We start from the raw sequence: 20,764 nt of genomic DNA, 5'->3' as shown, positions 1-20,764 counted from the left end.
CAATCCTTTGAGCGTTGCAAGGCGCAAAGAGCAATGCACTAACAAAATAAATGCACAAGATATAGATGTAAAGCCTTGCAATAATTATAATTAGACAAAGGCAACTCACTCCCACTCGAGAAGACGAAACAGAAACGGACACGAACACTCAGCGCGCACATGGTCGACTAGACAAAAAGATTCGAATACTAACGATAAAATGACGTCAAAATGTGATCGACAAAAACAATCCAAGTATACACTGAGGACAAGAACAGTCCTAACAAACAACAAACAATTAAATTTTAGATATGTTTTCGATTATCGATAAACATGAAATATTCAATTTTGACGTATCGCTGTGGAGATTCAACGCATTTCTTTGACGCTTAATATAGATCATCTCCGATATCAATCTCTTTCCCAAAAAAGTTTCCTCATCCAAAACCTCAATGTCGTCAAAATTAAACGTATGATCTAACGCTCTGTGCTCGGCAATGACGGACGTAAGATTCCTTTTATGTTCCTTAATCCTCGTCCTTAATAAGCGACCCGTTTGTCCCACGTAAGAACCGTCGCAATCTATGCAATTGATCTTATATACTATGTTGCTGCGCGAGTCTTTCTCCAAATTATCTTTGCCGACTTTAATAAAACGGTGCAAATTATTTATTCCAGTGTAAGAAATTTTGACATCTAGATCTCTGACCCAATGCCGAAAACGCTCAGATATATTCTTAACATACCCCTTACGAAAAAGACCGACGGGCGGAGAATTGTAATCTATGTAATCCAAACACTACAATAACTACAAAAAAATATTATAATAACCACACACAAATATTACAATAACTATACAAATATTACAGTAAATTTATGTGATTTTTTCGCACTACAGTTTATGGATTACAGGAAAATATTACAGAGGAAATATTACAGGGATTACACAGATCAGGCTGGCATCCCCCATGTGCGGAAATTTACAACGGAATCAGCTTTACTTCCCATTAATTTTTATAATTTAATTAACATTGATAAACGTGTTAAAAAGATTAAATAAAACGATAGAAATTTTTTCAGAATTTTATAAACATTTTGATGTTGTGTGTGTGTGTGTGTGTGTGTGTGTGTGTGTGTGTGTGTGTGTGTGTGTGTGTGAGTGTTAAGATTGATTGAGCTCAATCAATCTTATAAAATTTTGAAAAAAATTCTATCGTTTTTTGTTTTATTTTCTTAACACATTTATTAATTTTAATTAAATTACAAAAATTAATGAAAAGTAAAGCTGATTCCGTTGTAAATTTCCGCACATGAGACGCCGGCCTCACAGATCAAATATTATAGAGTGTGTTATATATATAGCAATATTACAGTAGTAGTTACACAGTCTGTAATATTTTACCTATGATCCATCACGTGATATATAAACAGAGAGCTATATAGAGAGCGAGATAAATTTTTAATGTAATTTTAAATGTAAATTAAGACATATACATTTGTTTGTGTATATATATACGAGTATATATATATATATATATATATATATATATATGTAAAACTTATACATGAAATAAAAAAATGTTTTAATACTGATAGTCTCATTTATCTTGACGATGAAACAGATGTTTGTTTTTTGGCATTGTTACATTTGTTTCGTACAGCGATGCGAAACAGTTTAGTATGATCCGCCGACCTCCCGAATTTCTGGTAGACATACTCTGAAAAACAAATTTTATATACTCTTATATGAATTTGTATGACTGAAATTCACTTATACGCGTGTCAAATGTTATAAATGCAATAGTCTTTAAGTACCTTCCACATCTGCTAATCTGGCAGTATCCAACTGCTTGATTTCCGCGTATTTATTTTTGTTGACATGTGCTTGCTTGCCGGTAAGGTAATTTTAAAATTTATTCTATAGTAACCGATTTAAATTTTCTTAAAATATAAAAATATTTATGATAATATTTCAAACAACTAAATGTTTTCAACTAAAATTACTCCTTAATTATATAAAATAATATTATAACAAACATATATTCATAACAATTATATAAATATAAATACCGTCGTAAGTGTTAAGGCTCCGGAGTAGTCACCGCGGCCATCTTGAAATCGTGACGTCATAAGCGAGAAAGGACACCCAGATTTATATTGCGACTGACATCTAAATAAAAACATATTTGAATGAAATAAGACTACCAATCTCTTCAGCACACCTGTAAAAATGGACGGATACTAATCCTTTCCTTTGACACTTTATAAATAGCCGTAAATTGAGTCCAAAATGAAGCCTTGAAAATGCGAAAAAACACGCGATTTGACAGCTGTCGAAAGGAGAGGAAAATGTTACTTTCTAAAGTTTGTTCCTTATACAGCTTAGTATCCGTCCATTTTTACAAGTTTTCTTAATACATTGCACACCACAACACTAGCACAAAGCAAATAATTATGAAATGGGACGCAACGTAAATTGGGCTGTCATTTCTCGCTTACGAGGCCATTTTTCACGCCTTATAGTTCACCGATTTATAACAGTGAGGCGCTGCATGAGAATTTTGACATGTAGGTAACGTGGGTAATATGTCGATACCATAGGTAATGTAGGTAGGTAATGTAGAAATATTTAGATGTAGACATAATGACCCTTGAAAAATGGCAAGCAAAAGAAATAGGAATAGGGAAGAATATAGGAAAGAGAGGAAAGATATTATTTATTATAATAAAAAAAATTAATATTCAAAACTTCTGTTATATATTATTTTATTAATATTATTATTTTACATATATATTATTTATTATTATATATATTTTTTTTTATTTTTTTATATTATATTATTTTTTTATAGTTTTCAATTATAATTAAAAATGAAAACTGGCCCAGAGCCAGATTCTCGTCCTCTCCATCCTCCTCTTCCTCCTCTCCATCCTCCTCTTCCTTCTCTCCATCCTCCTCTTCCTCCTCTCCATCTTCCACCTCTCCATTCTCCTCTCCAGTCTCCTGCATCGTCTCTTGTCCAGTTTCCTCTCCATCCTCCTCTCCATCCTCCTCTCTTCGCTCTTGTTGAATAATAACTAATGAACACAGAAAAGCAATTAAACAATTAAATTAAATGTACAAAATAGAAATAATTTAAAACTTTTTATATATATTTAAAAATACATACTTTTTATTTCTCTCCTTTAATGCAGTTCCTCCTCTTTTCTTCTTCTTTTCCTTCTCTTTTCTTTCATTTTCTTCGTCACTTGCTTCTTCTATACTCATCTCACTTTCTCTGTCCTTATCCTTTCTTCTTTCTTCTTTTCTTAAATCCTTTTCCAATCTGCAAATTCAATCATGTCGTTTATTAAATGTTTTATTTACAGGACTTTAATTTAAAGAATACTCTAACAAAAAAAAAGAAAATAATCTAAAAAGAAAACAATACATGTTATATATATACATATATATATATATATATATATATATATATTTATATAACATGTATTGTTTTCTTTTTAGATTCTTTTATATATATATATACACACACACATATACAGTGTTGTGCAAGGTATTTTATTTTCAGCACTGAGGTACAGGTACAGGTACAGGTACAGGTACTCTGGAAAAAATGTACCGAGGCAGAGGTATTTCATAATATGAAATATCTCTACCTCGGTACATTTTTTGCAGAGTATCTGTATCTGTAAGTCGATACATTTTTTCCAGAGTACCTGTACCTCCCTAGTAGCAGAATGACGTCAAATGACGTCTTAATACCGTCTTAATGACGTCATAGACGTCTTTAAGACGTCTTTAGACGTCATCTTGCTACCTGGGCTGTACGTAGGTACTGAAAATAAAGTACCTTGCACAACACTGCACATAATATATGTATGTATATATATATATATATATATATATATATATAATAACACACAAACCTTTTTTTTCTTAACTCTTGTTCCTTCTCTTCCTTCTTCTTTCTCTCTCTTCTCTCTTCCTCTTTCCTTCTCTCAATTTCATTCCTTCTTCTATCTTCCTCATCTTTCTTCATCCTTTTGTCATTCTTCATCCTCTCTGTTTCTTTTCCCATCATTTATCTTTTCGGCTGGATCTATTTATATAATAAATAAAATTAATGTATAAATATTATATATACGTCACTACTTCACGTTATTGTTTTATTATAGTATATTCCGAATGATTTTCTATTATAATATTAAAAGAATTATAATTATACAAGTATTTATTATAATATTTACGTATATATATATATATATATATATATATATATATATATATATATATACTCACATGTTGCTTGCACCGCAGTAAAGCATGGACTGGTTTACATTAACAATACTCGCCGCTTCTCGCCGCCTTTTTCGCTAGTTTTTTGTTTCCGTCGCGCGCGATATCTTATTACATCTTTGTGTGCTAAGTACTTTAACAATCGAGCGATCTAATAGACAGCTCAAGTTTTCATTACTTTCATAAAGTGATATTATGGAAACGCGTGAAATTAGTGAAAAAATGTGCGACGAAGTTAATGAACGAATTTATGGGAGAAGGCACAATACAAAAAAGTACCGATTATCATGCAAGCGGCTAAGCAGACGAAAATCGTCAATAAATAAAAGGTAACATTATTTTATTAGTAGAAAAGAAAGTAGAAAAATTACCGTGCACACTGTTCGTTATATAGCCAAAGTAATGAAAGCCAGTGTACATCAATCATGGTAATTAATCTTGGTATCACGGATTTTATCACGGATGAACTATTTTTATAAAGTAGTACTGTCAGTACCGTAACTAGGGCGGGTACTATCAGTACTTTATTAGAAACGTACCCGAGTGAAGCAATAGAGCGCAAAGCTCATTATCAGACATTGTGTAAAAAATTTTTTTATTGAATATAGCACTCTTTATCTGCCGTTGACTCTGCACCATTCAGTATGAAGACGGCATTGCACGTGCACTTAAGTCCGAAAGTATTACGCTGCAAACTAGGGTTCAATTTCAATCTGTTCAATTTTTTTTCCAATTTTTTTAATGTTTGTTTTTATGTCTTATGTTGCATGTAACTGAGTCACAAATTATGGTTATTTATGAAAAACAAAATTAATGTTTATTTATTTAAAAAAAATAAATTGAAGTAACAAATATGCGGTTTTTAAAAGAGTAAAACAATTTTTCTTATTTATAATGTATTTTATTTATTTTAAACAAAATTACATATATATTTTATTGGTTAAAAACAAAATTATTTCATATTATTTTTTTTTATTTGTTTATATTATTTTTTGTTGATTTTTTGGTATTATTAATTTTTTTCCTGTGTTTTTTTCTTAAAAGAATTATGTTAGTCAAAATAATTTTATATAATTCAACATTAATTCGTGTTTAAATCAATAAACACAATTTGGGGCCCAATTATACGTAAAAAAAATTGGAAAAAAAATCGGAAATAGGAATCGAACTTAGTTCGTAGCGTGATATTTTCGTATTCAAGTGCTCGCGCTACACTGCCTTAATGGTGAATGGTGCAAAGTTACTGATACATAAGGAATGCTGTATTTATTAAATAAATGTTCTCAAAAACGGTTGAGCGTTTAATCTTTTTGCTACACTGCAGTACTCCTCTAATAAAGTATTATACTATAAAAAAAGCTAATTATATTTATATATATATATATATATATATATATACAGGGTGTCCTACACCACCCGTACACCCCTTTTCTTTCAAAATCTAAACATTTTAGAAAAACGTTTTCGACAAAAATTTGATGGTTTTGAGGGAAACATAAGATGATGTCATTGGTTTGACCTTGGATGGCATCGTTAAGGTCAGGTCAAGGACACCTTTAATTTCTTAAACGGAACCACCTATTTTTTATTGCATATTCTTATAGCTTATAGCTTATGTCGAGAGCTTTCCAAAACACTATAATAAAGTATTTAATACTTTTACGTATAAAATAATGACAGGAATCAATTGGTGTAAAGAAAACACATAGTTGTTTTAAAAAAAAATCTGTAATTGTTAATTGCAAATTACATATTTTTTTCTTAAAAATAACTATGTTTTTTCTTTACACCAATTGATTCCTCCCATTATTTTGCACATAAAGGTAAGATTTTCGAAAAATGAATATTTTGCAAGATATTTAACGATATATGTAAAATTAAGAAATGATTTCAAGCCTCATAATTCGGAAAGTACTTAATAAAAACTAACTAAATTATAGTGTTTTGGAAAGATCTCGACGTGAGCTACCAGAATATTTAATAAAAAATAGAGAGTTCCATTTAAGAAATTGACGGTGATCTGCACGTGACTTTCAAATGACTCTCCCAAATCCCAATTGGCACTAACTCATGGCCCCCTTCAAACTATACAACTTTTGTGTGAAACATTTCTTTCTAAAGTGCATAGTTTATTGCAATTTAATTACTATAAAAAACAATATGCAAACGTTTTATTAATCTGAGATATTCGCGCATTATTCTCATCAACTCATTTTATTAATTTATAGGAGAAAAGAAAAATTGAAAAATATAGATATATTTAATAAAGAAATTAATGTATTAAATAAAGAAATAATGCAAGTAGAGCAAAATAAGCATACTTTTCAGAATGATGTAATTATGCATGATAATTTAGTTGCAATGGATATCGAAGTAAATATAGATGAGGAAAAATTGACACAAGAGCACAATGACACATTAGATAATAATGAGCTAACTTTTCACCAAGATAGAATTATGCATGGTAAATTAGCTGCAATGGGTCTCGAAAAAGATACAGACAAGGAAATAACGACACATACATTAAGTGATAAGGAATTGGGAAAAATATTAGAGGACAGTGAGACTGAAGAAAGTGACACTTTAATAACAGATAACAATATAGATGCATACCGCCTAGAAAGTAATACTATGCCAGGAAAATGTATCGTAGATTTTGTCTATCTTTTTGAACAATTACATGAAAAATTTGATAACCATAGTCACGGAATAGAATGTAGTTTTCGTGACTTAATATTTATTGGTGCCAGAGCGTATGGACTAAAAAATAAATTCTTTTTCAAATGCCGAATGTGCCATTTTGAAAGCTTCGTCTGGAGTGAGTCGCCCCCTGACAAAAGTCTACATGTAAATATAGGGGCAGTGGCTGGCACAATACTAACTGGTACAGGATATACACAGTTACAAGAAAGTTGCGCTGCTATGAATATTAAGTGCATGACAAAGAAAACTTACGAAAAGGCCCATGAAACTGTTGCTGAAGCATTTGCAAAAATTGCGGAAGAAAGCATGAATGCTGCTGCGAATGAAGAACGTGATTTGGCATTACAACGCAATGAAATAATAAATGGAATACCACATATAGCAGTAAAAGGTGACGGAAGCTGGATGAAAAGATCATACAGAACAGGTTGGTATGATTCTTTATCAGGTGTAGGCACAATAATTGGTGCACGAACAGGCAAAGTACTGCACATGTCTGTAAAAAATAAATATTGTGCAGTTTGTGTTACAGCAGAGAAGTTTAAAAAAGAACCTACAAATCATAAATGTTATAAAAATTGGGGTAGAGATTGTAGTTCAACAAGTATGGAAGCAGAAGCGATTGTAGAAGGATTTAAGAGAAGTATAGAAAAGCACGGACTAATTTATTCCACATTTATAGCAGACGGAGATAGCAGTGTATATAAAAAAATAATACAAGCAAATCCGTATCCAAATGTTTTTATAGAAAAAATAGAATGTCGAAATCATTTATTGCGCAACTTGGCATCAAAAATAAAGGAAATAGCAAAAACAAAAGGACGTTTTGGCAAATTAAGAAATGTAATTGGTAATCGGATACTTCGAATTAGAACAGCTGTAACGAAAGCTGTAGAATATCGTTTGGAGGAGGAAAGTATAATGCAAGAAAAAATTAAAGCTCTCAAAATAGACGTGGATAATATAATAAATCACGTTTTTGGCGAACATAATGGATGTGCAAGAATAGGATATTTCTGCGATGGATCGCAAAAAGAAAACGAAGAAAATTATATTCCAGAATTAAAAAGATGTGGACTATATGAAAAGCTTCAAAATGCATTAAAATATATAAGTTGGAATGCCAAAAGTTTATTACAAAATAAAGACAGTAATAGAGTAGAAACTTTTAACTCTGTAATAGCAAAATGTACTGGTGGAAAAAGAGTTAATTATGGTCTAAGAGGATCGTATGAAACGCGTTGTAATGCTGCAGCAGTCACATTTAACACTGGCAAGCCTATAAGTCGATTAAGTAATGTTCTGGGAACAAAACCAGGGGAAATAGCAGTGCATTTTGAAGAAAAGAAAAAAACAAGTACACATTATATGAGAAAACGATCAACACCGCAACGTTACGTAAAACGTGCAATAAGTGACAAAGATTATGGGCCGCAGGCTGATAAACCTGATGCAACATCAGCCGAAATTGAATTAAGAAAAGCGCAACACATGCATATGCTACGAGATTGGCAATTAAAGCGAGTAGCAATAGAAGAAGAAACTAAAGAACAAGCAGCAAGCGGCATTTGGCGATATTATCGCACAAAAATAATAACCGCTTCTCACTTTGAACATATATGTAAAATGAGAAAAAGTACTTCTTGCGTGTCAAGAGTTAAATCAATAATATATCCACAACAATTAAATGTGGAATCAGTGGAACACGGAACAAAATACGAAGATATTGCACGCAAAAGTATCGAAAGTGCACTGAATATTAACATTAAACGTTGCGGATTATTTATAGATAAAGAAATACCATTTTTAGGCGCTTCGCCAGATGGATTAATAGGAGATAATGGAATTGTAGAAATAAAATGTCCTTTTGCAGCACGATTTTTAACACCAGAAGATGCGATTGCAGCAAATATGTCGAATCTGCAATCGTTATACAAGAATGCAACAGATAAAGAAATGAAACGCAGTCACGTTTACTATTATCAAATACAAGGACAATTACATATTACACAACGAGAATACTGCATCTTCGCATTATGGACACCATTTGGATTAAAAATGGAACAAATTAAACGTGATGATATTTTCTGGTCAGAAAATATGGTTAATAAACTGGCGCAATTTTATGAAGACTGTGTTTTACCAGAATTACTTGATCCAAGACTGGAAAGAAATATGGCAATTCAAGACCCAGATTATATAATTGAAGCAAAAAGACAAAAAATTATGGAAAAAGAAAAGATGAATAAATAGATTTACGTTGAAAAATTGAAAAAAAGACACATACACAGATAAGAATTGCATTAGAAAAAGGAATAAATATATGACAATGCATTCTGCGCTGGGCGCAGTGATTACCATTTAAATAATGCATTCTGCGCTAGGCGCAGTGATTACTGTCAAAATAATACATTCTGCGCTGGGCGCAGTGATTACTGTCAAAATAATGCATTCTGCGCTGGGCGCAGTGATTACTGTCAAAATAATGCATTCTGCGCTGGGCGCAGTGATTACTGTCAAAATAATGCATTCTGCGCTACGCGCAGTGATTACCATCAAAATAATGCATTCTGCGCTGGGCGCAGTGAGTATCAATATCAAAATGCATTCTGCGCTGGGCGCAGTTAATCATAGACAAATGAAATATATGTGCAATTCTGCTTATGTACTTGCATTCTGCGTTGAGCGCAGTGAAAATCTAAAATTAAAAAATATATAATAAATCGTGCTAATTACCCATATATACATATGGGTGCATTTATATCTTGCCGTTAGAGTTGCCATTATCAATTCTCTAATGGGTAGATATGATTGCAATCCGTATGTACAATAGGTCTACTATCCAGTAGGATTCGGTTTCCGTCTTTCCAATGTTTTTCGTTTTTTTAAATTATATTTTTTATGTAATTTTACAAATATTTATTTCTCTAAAAACTAATGAATTTATTTGTAGATAAATAAACATTTGTGGTAAGATGTAAGATTATCGAAAATACTACAATTTTCGTATTATATGTCATCTTACTATAAAAAATTATATTTTTTTATTGCACATTTTTTGAAAGTAATTGTAATGAGATATTTATGATTAAAATGACACCAAACACGACATAAATTAGATTATTTTTAATTACATAAATAATTAATTTTTTGATTATTGATTAATTAAAAATCATCCGATATATGTCGTGTTTGATGTCATTGTAATCAGAAAATTCTCATTAATCCATTAAAATTATTTTCAAACCGATAAAATGCAAAATAAAAGTTTCAATTTTTATTTTCTAAAATGTTTATATTATAGATAAGATAAGATCTTCGCGAGACTGGGGAGTTGTCGAAAGTGAGGGAGAGACCAAGTAAGGAGTGAGCGAGATGAACAACATGAAAGAGTTCCGAAGTCTCGCTCGCGAGTCTTCCTTTATCTCCAGTCTTTCGTATTATATTTCATCTTTTCGCAGAAAATTTTTTGACAATTTTTACATTTCGCATTTTATTGATCTGAAAATAATTGTAATGGAGTAATGAGATTTTTACGATTAAAATGACACCAAACACGACATAAATCAGATCCGACACTCTGATTACTACTACTTCGGCTAATTTTTGTATACTTGATAAGGACCACAACCATATGGTCGAAACGTCGTATTGAATAAATTATATTTCTGGCTAGTTTTGGTCGACTACACAATTTCTTTTAACCTTTGAAAATTCGACTAGCGATATTAAGCTTCTACAAATTTCTAAATCCGCTCCTGGACCTAATTATGGAGCAAATTCGCACTGATGACTTCTTTCAACACAGTCTTTGACGAGGTCCCACACGGACTCATTGTTCTTAAAATTGAAATTTCAAAATAAAGTTTTGCAAATGTGACTTGTGCTTGCACAAGATTATTATCTATGCCGACACTCTGATTACTACTACTTCGGCTAATTTTTGTATACTTGATAAGGACCACAACCATATGGTCGAAACGTCGTATTGAATAAATTATATTTCTGGCTAGTTTTGGTCGACTACACAATTTCTTTTAACCTTTATAAATCAGATTATTTTTAATTACATAAATAATTAATTTTTTGATTATTGATTAATTAAAAATCATCTGATATATGTCGTGTTTGATGTCATTGTAATCAGAAAATTCTCATTAATCCATTAAAATTATTTTCAAACCGATAAAATGCAAAATAAAAGTTTCAATATATTATAGATAAGATAAGATCTTCGCGAGACTGGGGAGTTGTCGAAAGTGAGGGAGAGACCAAGTAAGGAGTGAGCGAGATGAACAACATGAAAGAGTTCCGAAGTCTCGCTCGCGAGTCTTCCTTTATCTCCAGTCTTTCGTATTATATTTCATCTTTCCGCAGAAAATACAATTTTTACATTTCGCATTTTATTGATCCGAAAATAATTGTAATGGAGTAATGAGATTTTTACGATTAAAATGACACCAAACACGACATAAATCGGATTATTTTTAATTACATAAATAATAAAAATATTAATGTAATTAAAAATTCTCCGATTCATATTGTATTTGGTATCATTTTAATCGCAAAAGTCATTAAAATTATTTTCCAACTTGCAATAAAATGCGCAATAAAAAAATTTATTTTTTATAACAAGATGACATATAATATGAAAATTGTAGTATTATATAACATATATAATTATTATTAATTACATATATATTATTATTATATACATAATATAAGATATATAATATTATATTTATTATTAGCTTCGATGCTCACGTATATATATATATATATATATATATATATATATATAATATATATATATATATATATATATATATATTTATATTTATTTCCTTTCGTATGCTTTACGATTCGATTTTCGAGCCGCGTCGTCATTTACATATCACTAATATGACCACTAATGAAGATTTATCGGGAAAATAAATATAAGAAAGTTTTTTTTGGTTTAAAATTTTTAATGTTAATTTATTTAATAATTATATATTATCATCATTTCTCTGTCATTAGGTGCTTTCCTTTTACATCAAAACTCAAATAAATATCACTTCTGTTTTTCTTCAACATTAATGTTAAAGAAAGACAGAAGTGAGATTTATCTGAGTTTTGATATAAATGGAAAGCACCTGTTATTATGAAAGAACTGTAGAACGACTTACCATATGATCACTGGTAAGCAGGGATGCCAGTTTTGGCCCGCCGCACGCTATGCACACAAAGAAGAAACTGTGTACGTGTGGCGCTCGGCGCTCGGCAAACTTCGGGCACTAGAAGAGTGCAGACATACTCTCTACTGTCTCCTTCCCTCTCGAGCTATAGCTATAGCTATAGATAACGCCTCGAGAATCGTTTAACGGCTCGATCCGTTTATCAGATTTCGCATCTCGTGTAAGAGCACACAAAATTTACACATAAATAATTAAATAAATATTTTAATCATATAAAAATAATTTAATCATATAAAAATATTTTAATCATATAAAAATATTAATCAAATAAATTTTCTAATACTGTAAAAATTTAAATAAATTAATTAAATAAATCTTTTATTTATAATTTATTCAGTATATAAAAAATGTAAACTAATTTGAAAAATAAAGGATAGAAAGGGAATATAAATGATAAAAACGAATATTAAAGATGTAAACAAATTTGACAAAGGATAGAAAGAAAGAGAATATAAACGATAAAATTCCACTCTTGGCCAACATGTTAATAATATCCTCTAACGAATAATATTCTAATATAACATGTATAATTTATCAATTCGTAAATAAATAAAAGACATGTTGTTGCTCAACGGAAACCGCGAGAAGGTGGTGGTCTCTTCCGTCAAGAGGAAATGTAAAAAATGTTTTCTTAGAAAATCTAAAAAATGATTTTTGTACATTTCCAAAGAATACAGAGGATAGAACAGATGATAGTTATAGAAAGGATAGTTATAGAAAAGATTGACATACAAAATAAATATAAAAAGATATAAAATAAAGGAATAGAAAGAATAAAACATAGAAAAAGCACAAAATCGGAAAAAAGCGCACATGTTTCATTTAATATAATATCGAGAAAATAATGTGCACATATATTTTCTCGATAAAAGTATTTCCGAAAATATATAGTTGAATCTTTGAATATAGAGATTAACTTTATATATCACGGATTACATGATAAAAATGTGTAATCACATATTAAAAATATATATTTTGTCTTTTTTACACATATTTTTATATAATGGGCATTTAAAACAATAAAGGAATGCTTTCCGATTTTATTGAAAAACATCTTTCAAATCTAAAAGAGATGTCTTATTTAAAATAACAATTTCAAAAATACAACTTTATAACAACAATTATATTAATACATATTTATAAATTTGACTATATTTTTTATTTGTCCATATTTTTGTGTTTATATTTGTTATTTCTATATTAAAACAATTTTAAAGTTAACTCTTGTTAATTTAATTTTTCTTTATTATTTTTATTTTTTATTCTATTTTTTTTAATGAAATAAATACCGCCGATCTAATATGCACCAGAGAAAAATCGATCGGATTTTGCAAGTCGTGTATATATGTATAATAATATATATATATATACATATATACATACATACATACATGCATATATATATCGTATATGCCTACTTATATTGTATATACCTGCGTACTTTTATTTCTGTTTTTTTCATTTATTCGGAGTACAAATGCAGAGCCGAATCCAGAGCCAGAAGAATACAAATGAGTTTTTACAATTTTCGCGAATCTGTCTGAATCTTGTTATTCTTCATAAAGCTCTTCTATCTTCATATATTATTATTTCGAAGACTACTTTTTTATTTTTTTCATCATTTTCCAAATCTTAGATGAATATTTTTTTTAAAAGACAAATTGCTAGTAGTGCAATCTCACGTCATAGGCGTGGTAAAATGGATACAGAAAATAAATGCAGCTTCCGTCAATTAGGGAAAGTTACAGACTGTGTATAAATCCAGAACCAGAAGAATGCAAAAGAGTTTATACAATTCTCGCGAATCCGTCTATAAACTCTTCTATCTTCATATATTATTATTTCGGTGACTATTTCTTTCTTTTTTTTATTTGATGAAAAGACTAGCAAATCGGAGAAACACTTTTACAAAAATGCAGGCTAATATAATTCAAAATATGTATGCAAATATGTATGTATATATATATATATATATATATATATATATAAGTTAAATATAAAATATAATTTATATAATAATTAAATATAAAATATAGTTAACTTTAAAATTGTAGATTACATAATTTTTATAAAGATGTAAGAAATAATATTGAAACTATTCTTTTTATATTAAACAAATTTTTAAATTTATTAAATATTATGTAGTGTATAAAATTATAATTTTGAATAAAACGTATCTTTGTTAAAAGAAAAGAGAGAGTATTCCCTATATTGTTTGAGAGTTATATGTGATTTTTTTTAAATAAAAATTTAAAAGAAATTTACATTATATTAAGTGAAACATAAATTCTCTAAATTTTTTGAAGTGAAATTTCATTTGAAATTAATGAGACTTTACTTGATGCAATAGTGATAATATTACTATTCTGAAGAACTGACCTTTCATTTTTTTTTAAAACAAATATTTAACTACATCTATAGAGGAAATTTCCAATTTATATGAACTAATGTTTCAAACTATTCCATTATTGAATTTTTCATACTTTTTCGAGAAAATTCTGTATCGCATCATCTAATGTGAAAAACTTTTTTTTTCACACAGTGAGTAGAATTTTCATAATTGAAAAATTTCACCGTAGAAGTAAAAAGTCTCTCTGGTTTGAGTAACACATATTATTTTATTTTTCAGATGAAATTTTAATCCAAGAAATTTAGAGAAAACGATAACGAACAAATAGAACGTTTTATATTTTAGCGTTTAATAATATGAGTATACAAAGTTCAAAAGGTGTCACAGGTAAAGATCAGGACCCGTGATTCATCATTTCCACAGTATTTAATAATTCCAAACCCTCTTTACTTGTATGCGTATGTGTATATATGTGTGCATGTGTATAATGTGAGTACATGAATGTATCAAAGATTAGAAAGAGTTTCATGTCCAGCTAAGACTTAATTTGTATATGTAGTTAATAACATTTATGAAATGACGTTTCTTGTTAGATATGTTGATCCTGAAACTTTAGATATTCGAACGCAATTAGTAGTTAAAAGTTAAGTTAGTTTAAAGTTACTGATATCGATGCTAAAGATTGTAGCGCAGAAAAATTATTTAGAGCTTTTGAATTAGAAATGATTAAACTACAGATGCCATTTCTAAATATTATTGCTCTGTCATGCGACAATGCATCCGTCATGATAGGAAAACATTTATCTTTTAAAAAAAATGTAGAATCCAAATGCAAAAATTTATTAACATTTTCATGTCCTTGTCACTCTGCTGCATTAGCTGCACACGCTGCATGCGCTAAGATGCCTGAATATTGCGAAGAATTTCTGAGAAAAATTGCAAGTTTCATTAACAGTAGTCCAAAACGTTTAGCCATTTTTAATGAATTTTGTGAATGTTTTCAAGATACGAATCGCAAAATTTTAAAATTATGTGATACTCGATGACTTTCGCATTATCAATGTATTGAGAGATTTCTTGAGTCATGGGATTCGATAAAATATTTTCTTAATGAAATAGTCGTGAACGAGAAAACAAAATCTGGGGAATATTTATTATCTCTAATGGAAAATATAGATATAAAAGCATATTATTTATTTTTAAAATATGTTTTAAATGTCTTCAATTCATTTAATGCTTTTTTCCAAGCTTATGAAACTAGAATTCTGTTTTGTACGTAAGGAAATACTAATATCAAAGGATCACAGCACTGAACTCAGCAGGACGAGGAAACTGAATGAGAGGTGTAATTTAAGTACAAGGTCTAAGTCTAATCAATTATTTAATTATTTTTAATAGAATTTTCTTTTCTTAATTAATGTAAACTTATATATTAAGAAGAAGATAAAGAAACAAAATGGAAACACAGCTAATCGTGAAAAATACGTTAAATCTTAATTTTTAACTAATCTACGTTTTCAACACTGATCATTCTGATCATAAGTTTATCTATAACCGATTTCTTTGGTAGCTTAAACACAATTTAATCATAGGTATGAATGCATGTAACATTACCTCCCATCGAGCCAACAACATACGAATATCACTATAAGAGTATTGAAATAAGGAAGATAATGAATGTATATATAGGTATATATCAAGCGATAGACAAAGAATACATAATCTCTTTGTATCTCACGTATGAGATGAAAAGTAGAACACGAATTATGCTCTTTATATCACGAGTGTGATGTGATTAACCACTCAGGAGTGTCAAACGGATCGATCCGGTAGGCTTAATCGTAGATTAAGTCTATCTCGGACGAAATAGAACCCTGATCCGTTGACGAAAACGTGAGAATTGACTTATCGTTCTTGGATTTTTCCATGCAGGATCGATGACGTCAAATCTGATCGCTGATGATGGATGATTGTCGCTTTATCAGGAATCCAAAGGTTGATTAGCACAGTCGGACGCAATCAAGGATGCAGTCTGCAGCGATGCTGTCCCTGGACGCAACTCTCGAACTCGTCCTTGTTGAAATTCGTGATGATATATACTTCTGCTGCGTCGTTGTCCTCACGGTATTGCGGCCATCTTTTTTTCTAATTACACGGTCCTCCTCCTAACGGTAGTGGCGCCTTCCAGCGAGTCTGGACGGCAATGTCTTAAGGCCCTTTGTGTGAATGATGGAGGGGAGCCACCCGCGCTAGCGGCGTGGCATCCCGCGATTTTGAAATGTAGAAATAGTCTTTTCGTAGAAAAGCACTAGTATTTCTCGTAGAGAAGCAATCAGATTCCTCGTAGAGGAATATTTCGAACAAATTCATTTATTACCATCGAAATCCGTTAATTTTCTTGTGCAAATTTCCAAACACTTTTTAAAGCCAGAATTATTACATTCACTTACAAATATTTCGTTTCATGAAAAAGAAAATCACAAGTCTCTTGATAACGTAACTTTAGGATCAGAATGTGAAGAATATCTTTGTAAATTAGTAAAAAAAGGACACGCAAATGTTACAATTATTCGACAAAACTGTTTGCAATTTTATATTACTGCGGCTGAAGAAATTAGGAAGAGGTTACCTATTAATAATATATTTTTAGATAAATTACAAGTATTTCAATCACATATAGCTTTATTTGATAATAACAGAGAAACATCTTTTAACGATGTTTCTTTTATCGCGGAACTCTTAATGGCTTCGATCAAGATGGTTTAAAGAAAGAATAGTTTCAATTATATTCTGACTTAACCATGGAAGAGAAACAAAATCTTTCAAAAATTAATTTTGATAACATGTGGAAGGAAATTTTGAAACGTCAATCCATTAGTCATCCTAAATATCCGAATTTAAAATCACTTATAAATGCTGTAAGATCACTGCCAAATTTTAACGCGGATCCTCAGAAGAGATTTAATAACACTAAACTCTCTCTGTCTGTGTGTGCCTTTAGTGCTTAAAACTTTGAATACTCATATATTATGTACGCTAAATAATATATTATATTATATAAATAATAATATTAGAGAGAGAGAGAGAGAGAGAGAGAGAGAGAGAGAGAGAAAGAGAGAGAGAGAGAGAGAGAGAGAGAGAGAGAGAGAGAGAGAGAGAGAGAGAGAGAGAGAGAGAGAGAGAGAGAGAGAAAGGAAATATTATTATTCATACAATATGATATATATAATAATGTCTAAAAAATAATATATTATTTTTTAGACATTAAAGTTGTGTGTTATAAGACGAGGAAGGACCTGCAATATCTGCAACATCTGCAACGTCTGTCTCATATAATGTTAAACTACTTTTCTTTTTTTTTAATGGTGGTTCATATAAGATATCTGTAGACATTCGTTGCAGATGTTTCTCATCTATTATCATATTTAAAGCAGTTTCCCTCCTTGTCTTCAACGCCGATTTAAATACGCAACTAGCATTAATAGTGGTCGATGATAGTCTATTTCTTGTTTTCGTTTTTAATTCGGTAAGGACAGAAAATATTCTTTCAGGATCCGCGTTAGAATTTGGCAGTGATCTTACTGCATTTATAAGTGATTTTAAATTCGGATATTTAGGATGACTAATGGATTGACGTTTCAAAATTTCCTTCCACATGTTATCAAAATTAATTTTTGAAAGATTTTGTTTCTCTTCCATGGTTAAGTCAGAATATAATTGAAACCATTCTTTCTTTAAACCGTCTTGATCGAAGCCATTAAGAGTTTCCGCGATAAAAGAAACATCGTTAAAAGATGTTTCTCTGTTATTATCAAATAAAGCTATATGTGATTGAAATACTTGTAATTTATCTAAAAATATATTATTAATAGGTAACCTCTTCCTAATTTCTTCAGCCGCAGTAATATAAAATTGCAAACAGTTTTGTCGAATAATTGTAACATTTGCGTGTCCTTTTCTTACTAATTTACAAAGATATTCTTCACATTCTGATCCTAAAGTTACGTTATCAAGAGACTTGTGATTTTCTTTTTCATGAAACGAAATATTTGTAAGTGAATGTAATAATTATGGCTTTAAAAAGTGTTTGGAAATTTGCACAAGAAAATTAACGGATTTCGATTGTAATAAATGAATTCTAGTTTCATAAGCTTGGAAAAAAGCATTAAATGAATTGAAGACATTTAAAACATATTTTAAAAATAAATAATATGCTTTTATATCTATATTTTCCATTAGAGATAATAAATATTCTCCAGATTTTGTTTTCTCGTTCACGACTATTTCATTAAGAAAATATTTTATCGAATCCCATGACTCAAGAAGTCTCTCAATACATTGATAATGCGAAAGCCATCGAGTATCACATAACTTTAAAATTTTTCGATTCGTATCTTGAAAACATTCACAAAATTCATTAAAAATGGCTAAACGTTTTGGACTACTGTTAATGAAACTTGCAATTTTTCTCAGAAATTCTTCGCAATATTCAGGCATCTTAGCGCATGCAGCGTGTGCAGCTAATGCAGCAGAGTGACAAGGACATGAAAATGTTAATAAATTTTTGCATTTGGATTCTACATTTTTTTTAAAAGATAAATGTTTTCCTGTCATGACGGATGCATTGTCGCATGACAGAGCAATAATATTTAGAAATGGAATCTGTAGTTTAATCATTTCTAATTCAAAAGCTCTAAATAATTTTTCTGCACTACAATCTTTAGCATCAATATTAATTAACTTTACTAATTGCGTTCGAATATCTAAAGTTTCAGGATCAACATATCTAACAAGAAACGTCATCCATTTTTCATTAGTAATATCCGATGTTTCATCAATAAAAATGGAAAATCTTGTATTTTGGATATTATTAACAACACGTTCCGTCTCAACCGAACATAAAACGTTGGAAATTATATTTTTGCATTTTGTTCGACCCATATTCATGCTTTTCAAGACATTAGGATCTTTTCCTATGTCTTGAAAAAGACTGAGAATCTCTTTTGCTGTTTGATGAGGGATATTTTTCTCCGTAATCAATGCCGCATGTCTTATTTCAGCTATTTTTTTCCGCTGATCGAATGTCAAAAGAGATTCATCAGTTTGCGTATTTAAATCCTCATTCGATTTGTTCGCATTACTTTTTTCTGATTTTGTTTTATGCATGTCGGATTCTGCGTGTCGATATATATGATGTAAACTACTATCAATAAATTTATCACAAATTAAGCAAGTGGCTAGTATTATCGGGTCCTTCGCATAACCATGATTTAAAATCTTGTATATCTAGCCATTGCTGTCTGAATTTTCTTTTGTACTGTGTTTTCTTTTCTTGTACATTGCTATCAGTATGTTGAAGACCTTCTTCACTATTTTTTCTATGACACGCAGAATCCGCATGCCTGGAAACACGCGATGAACATGAAAAAGATTTGTTACAAATTATATAATAATAAAGCGTTTCATCTGATGTTTGGCGAATCCAAGATTTATAACGGTCATCGTTAAGCCAAGCTAGCGAGAATTTCTGTTTTGATATTTTCTTTAATTCATCGGGTGTTTCCATATTAATTAAAAAAATACAGAGAAATAATAATTAAAAAAGAATAAGATAAATAAATAAATAAATAAAATAAAAAGAAACAAATAAATAAATAAATAAAATAAAAAGAAACAAATAAATAAACAAATAAATAAAATAAAAGAAATAAATAAAATAAAAAGAATAAAATAAATAAATAAATAAAAGAAATGAAATAAATAAATAAATAAAATAAAAAGAATAAAATAAATAAATAAAATATCAAAAAGATCCCAAAAAACGAAGACAAAAGAGAGACGTAGACAAATTGGAAAGATAAGAAGGAAAAAGAACAAGAAAGTATAATCAAAAACTAAAAGAATAAATAAAAATTGGAAATATGAGAAAATTCACAGTACCGCAATTTTAAAAGAAGAAGAAAACTTTTTGATTTCGAAGTCTCGATCACACGCGTGCAAACGATAAAGCGGCGAAGCGGATAGTGCCAGAAAAAATATGAAAGCTGCTATTTTATAAACAAAGGCATAACGTCTATTCAGTAATGTACCAACAGATAATACAATAAGGCAAATATTTCGAGAATAATAAGGGTACTTAAAAGTATACAATATATCACAATGCGTATATAAAGTAATCATTATGATGTTAAATTTTTG

At 29.9% G+C, this 20,764-nt stretch overlaps 1 protein-coding gene across 13 annotated transcripts; it reads right to left on the bottom strand.

Moving 5' to 3' along the window:
- Positions 1-1,543: 1,543 nt before the first annotated feature.
- On the bottom strand, positions 1,544-2,666 carry LOC105251734. Of its 13 annotated transcripts, none has more exons than XR_003123379.1 (4): positions 2,407-2,536; positions 2,050-2,149; positions 1,795-1,863; positions 1,544-1,697 (listed from the first exon to the last, which is right to left on the bottom strand). XR_003123379.1 is itself a non-coding variant. In XM_025412497.1 (4 exons), exons 1-4 carry the CDS (start codon positions 2,484-2,486, stop codon positions 1,578-1,580), a joined length of 324 nt encoding a protein of 107 aa, XP_025268282.1. In that variant the 5' UTR covers positions 2,487-2,532; the 3' UTR covers positions 1,544-1,577. The 13 variants fall into 13 exon arrangements, 2 of the variants coding, with proteins under 2 accessions (XP_025268282.1, XP_025268283.1); XR_003123370.1 differs by having other exon boundaries at positions 1,795-1,920; positions 2,407-2,535; XR_003123374.1 differs by having other exon boundaries at positions 1,795-1,897; positions 2,407-2,535.
- Between the last annotated feature and the right edge of the window lie 18,098 nt (positions 2,667-20,764).

Source organism: Camponotus floridanus, unplaced genomic scaffold (assembly GCF_003227725.1).
Source record: "Camponotus floridanus strain SB8 unplaced genomic scaffold, Cflo_v7.5 scaffold108, whole genome shotgun sequence".
Classification (NCBI taxonomy): Eukaryota; Metazoa; Arthropoda; class Insecta; order Hymenoptera; family Formicidae; genus Camponotus; species Camponotus floridanus.
The sequence above is the reverse complement of the archived record's forward strand: the minus strand, read 5'-3'. Positions and strand labels throughout refer to the sequence as shown.